The 3,072-nt window shown below is 34.6% G+C and overlaps 1 protein-coding gene across 5 annotated transcripts; it reads right to left on the minus strand.

Moving 5' to 3' along the window:
- Positions 1–610: 610 nt before the first annotated feature.
- Positions 611–2,644, minus strand: LOC106767282. Of its 5 annotated transcripts, none has more exons than XR_002668820.1 (3): positions 1,986–2,439; positions 1,504–1,807; positions 611–1,362 (listed from the first exon to the last, which is right to left on the minus strand). XR_002668820.1 is itself a non-coding variant. In XM_014652136.2 (2 exons), the coding sequence occupies exons 1-2, from the start codon at positions 2,243–2,245 to the stop codon at positions 1,266–1,268; spliced, it is 357 nt and encodes a 118-aa protein (XP_014507622.1). In that variant the 5' UTR covers positions 2,246–2,359; the 3' UTR covers positions 611–1,265. The 5 variants fall into 5 exon arrangements, 1 of the variants encoding a protein (XP_014507622.1); XR_001376149.2 differs by having other exon boundaries at positions 1,504–1,715; positions 1,986–2,355; XR_002668821.1 differs by having other exon boundaries at positions 1,566–2,644.
- Between the last annotated feature and the right edge of the window lie 428 nt (positions 2,645–3,072).

The following is a 3,072-nucleotide window of genomic DNA, read 5'->3' on the forward strand; positions in this document are numbered from 1 at the left end:
TAACCTTTGATAAGTAGTCCCTGCATTCTTTAAATCGAACGACATAACCTCATAGCAATAGGTTGCCCGCTCAGTGATGAACACTGTCTTTTCACTGTCCGGACGGTACATGGGTGTCAATACCCAATTTCGTCCGGATAGTTAAATAAAAAAAACAAACAAAATCATTTCTTTCTTAATTTTCTTTTCTTTTATTTTTGTACTTATATCTTTACTTTTATTAATTTTTATTTACGTTATTTCTGTTTTTATCTTTTCTTTTTATTTTTTATTTGTATTTTTATTTTATTATTATTATTAAATTTTATTTTATTTTATTATTATTATTTATTTTATTTTATTTTTACTTTTTATTTTCTTTTTATGTTATTTCGTCTTTCCTTTTCTTTTACTGTCAAGCACTGTTCTTTTATTAAGTTTATCATTTTTATTTTTATTCTACTTTATTGTTTTTTTTATTTTATTTTTTTCTATTATTTTTCACCTTTTTCTTTTTTCTCTTTTTTCTTTTATTATTTATTTTATTCTTTTTTTTATATTTCAAATTCAAAATCGGCTGTTAAGAAGAAAAAAAAAACAACAAATAAAAAAACAACAAAATAACAAAAAGAAAAAAAAGTGGTATAGTTAACTTATTTCCTCTTTTGGAATAGTAGTCTTGTCTTTCTTTTCGTTACCAGTCGGTCTTCATTCTCAGTCAATAAGAACTGACCTACGACGCTTCTATCCTGCAACACACAAACAGCAAACACTTCTACACGCAACAAATTTTCGTTTTTTGGAAAAAAGCTCCTGTGCCCTTTGTTTTTCGGCGACCGACTATACATCAAAGGGGAATGGCGTTTGACAAAGGTGACGGCATCGGCAGGTGACTCTGGATCCTCAGTGGATACTCTCGAATAGGGGGATGAAAAGAAAGTTGACTTCCCTAGAAGGGGATTAAAAACTTAAAAAAAGAAACCATCTATTTTTCACGGAGGACTGAAAAAACAACGGGACTCCCTCTTGCTCTGAATTTTCTCTGCTCCCCACACTTACCTCAAGTTTCTGGCCAACGGATTTTGAAATTTGAAGACTCATCACTAATACCGAACCAGTTGAGGAGAGAGCTCCTGATACCAGGACCTCCAGCACTAACGCCATTCACCTTATCACAGCAACCACGGTAGGGGAACTCAAGAGCGCACAAAAGAACTTGATTCTCCCACTCAACATCAACAACATTCCTAACTAGCTTTGACTCCCTTTGCCGACGGGATCATCCATCAACCACCATTCAACACAAAGCAACAAAAGCCACATTTAGAAAGAGGAAGACAAGGAAGAAGAGCTTCTTCAGGTATCTCATCGTGTCCAGTACCACTGAAAGAAGAAGAGGAATTTGATCAGAAGAAAAGAGATATTACAAGAAGAAAACGTAAAAGGTAAGTTCTCTTCCTTCAAGCTTCGTTGCTCACAAGCATGAATATTTACAATGTTTACATAGTATTGTTATCGGCTTACATTTGGTTTGATAATGCCCGCTGGTGTTTGAATTAAATTATGTAATTATATCGGGGAGTTACTTTGTCTGTTGCGCGGTCTGGTACTCTATCCTTGTTTTCCATTCATCCATCACCAACTTAGGTTAGGTTTTTGGCCTTCCCTATACTTTCTCACAACTATTGCGCAACTACGAAACCACCATTTCCCTCCATCATGTAGAACTCTAAGTACTGTAACAAAAAACAGAGGACCAATTACATAGAACCCCATCATTAACATCAAACTCTAACTGATGCCACCAAAAACCCCAAAAATCACTTTCCTGCAAGACCAAAAACGTAACAGTAAAACATAGCGGTTTCATCATCTTTGTCAACTTCGGACCATTAAAGTATCNTTTCAATTCGTCCATCATTTTTTTGCATTTTTGGGTCATAAAAATATCACTTGCACACGAACCCCGATCAGAGCAAAAAATAAGAAAAGAAAGGATCACCGACAACGAAGAGCGGCGGTCTACAGACGCCACGTCCTTGGATGAGCGTCGGTGGCGGCGGAGTCGAAGCGGTTGCCGATGTCTGCGGCGCAACGTTTGTGGCGGGATTGGGCCGTGCACGCGGGAGACGACGAAGAAGTAGAGTGCCGCGAAGAACGACGACGCTCCCGACGCGGGTAACGTTGTTGACAACCCTGACGACGACGACCGGGAGGAGTTTGCCGGAGTTGGGGTGGTGCCCCTGGTTTCCCTGTGCCGCACCATTTGAAAGGGGGTAAATGCAGTTTTGGCTTTTCTTTGGAAAAGGAGAAAAAACCCTAAGAAATTTGGATGTTTGGGCTTCGGCCCTTTTTCTATTCTGGACTTCCTTTTTTATTTTATTTATTTATTTATTTATTTATTTTTTTTTTTTTTTTACTGTTTTCTTATACTATTTTCTTTTTATCTTTTAACTTCCCTAACTTAGGAGTTCTTGATACCACTGACGCGCACCCTTGCCTACCATTTAACATGCACACTTTTATTTTATTGTCATTACTTTTATTTCTTTTGATTTTGTTTATTTATTTATTTTTTTTCTCTCGTAGGTTTCTTTATATATTATTCTTTTGTTATTAAAATGAGTAAAAGCTACAAACTTATAAAAGTAGTTTTAATTTCTTAACACTTAGTGTCTTTTAATAAGTGAACGTAGTTTTGATCGCAAATGTTATATTTATTTTATTTTAAGTGCTTAGATAAATCTTATTGTTGTTTAATACTGGCATAAATACAATTTTCCTTTTATAACTTTATTTTAAATATTTATTTAGATATTGTTTTCAACATTACAAAAATTACAAAAAAATAAAAGATAAAAAAAAAATAATAATAAATAAGAATAATAAAATGACAAAATATTAAACAAAGTATAAGCACGTGTGTGATCGCACACATCATCCTCTTTTCTTCTTTTATAAAAAATCAAAAAAAAGTTTTAAAGGTTTAAGCACGTGTGTGATCGCACGCATCGTCCTCGTGCTGAGACCTTTTCTCTGTCTATAAAAATTAAAAAATATGTTTTAAAGGTTTAAGCACGTGTGTGATCGCAC

The sequence above is a fragment of the Vigna radiata genome, chromosome 7 (assembly GCF_000741045.1).
Source record: "Vigna radiata var. radiata cultivar VC1973A chromosome 7, Vradiata_ver6, whole genome shotgun sequence".
Taxonomy (NCBI): domain Eukaryota; kingdom Viridiplantae; phylum Streptophyta; class Magnoliopsida; order Fabales; family Fabaceae; genus Vigna; species Vigna radiata.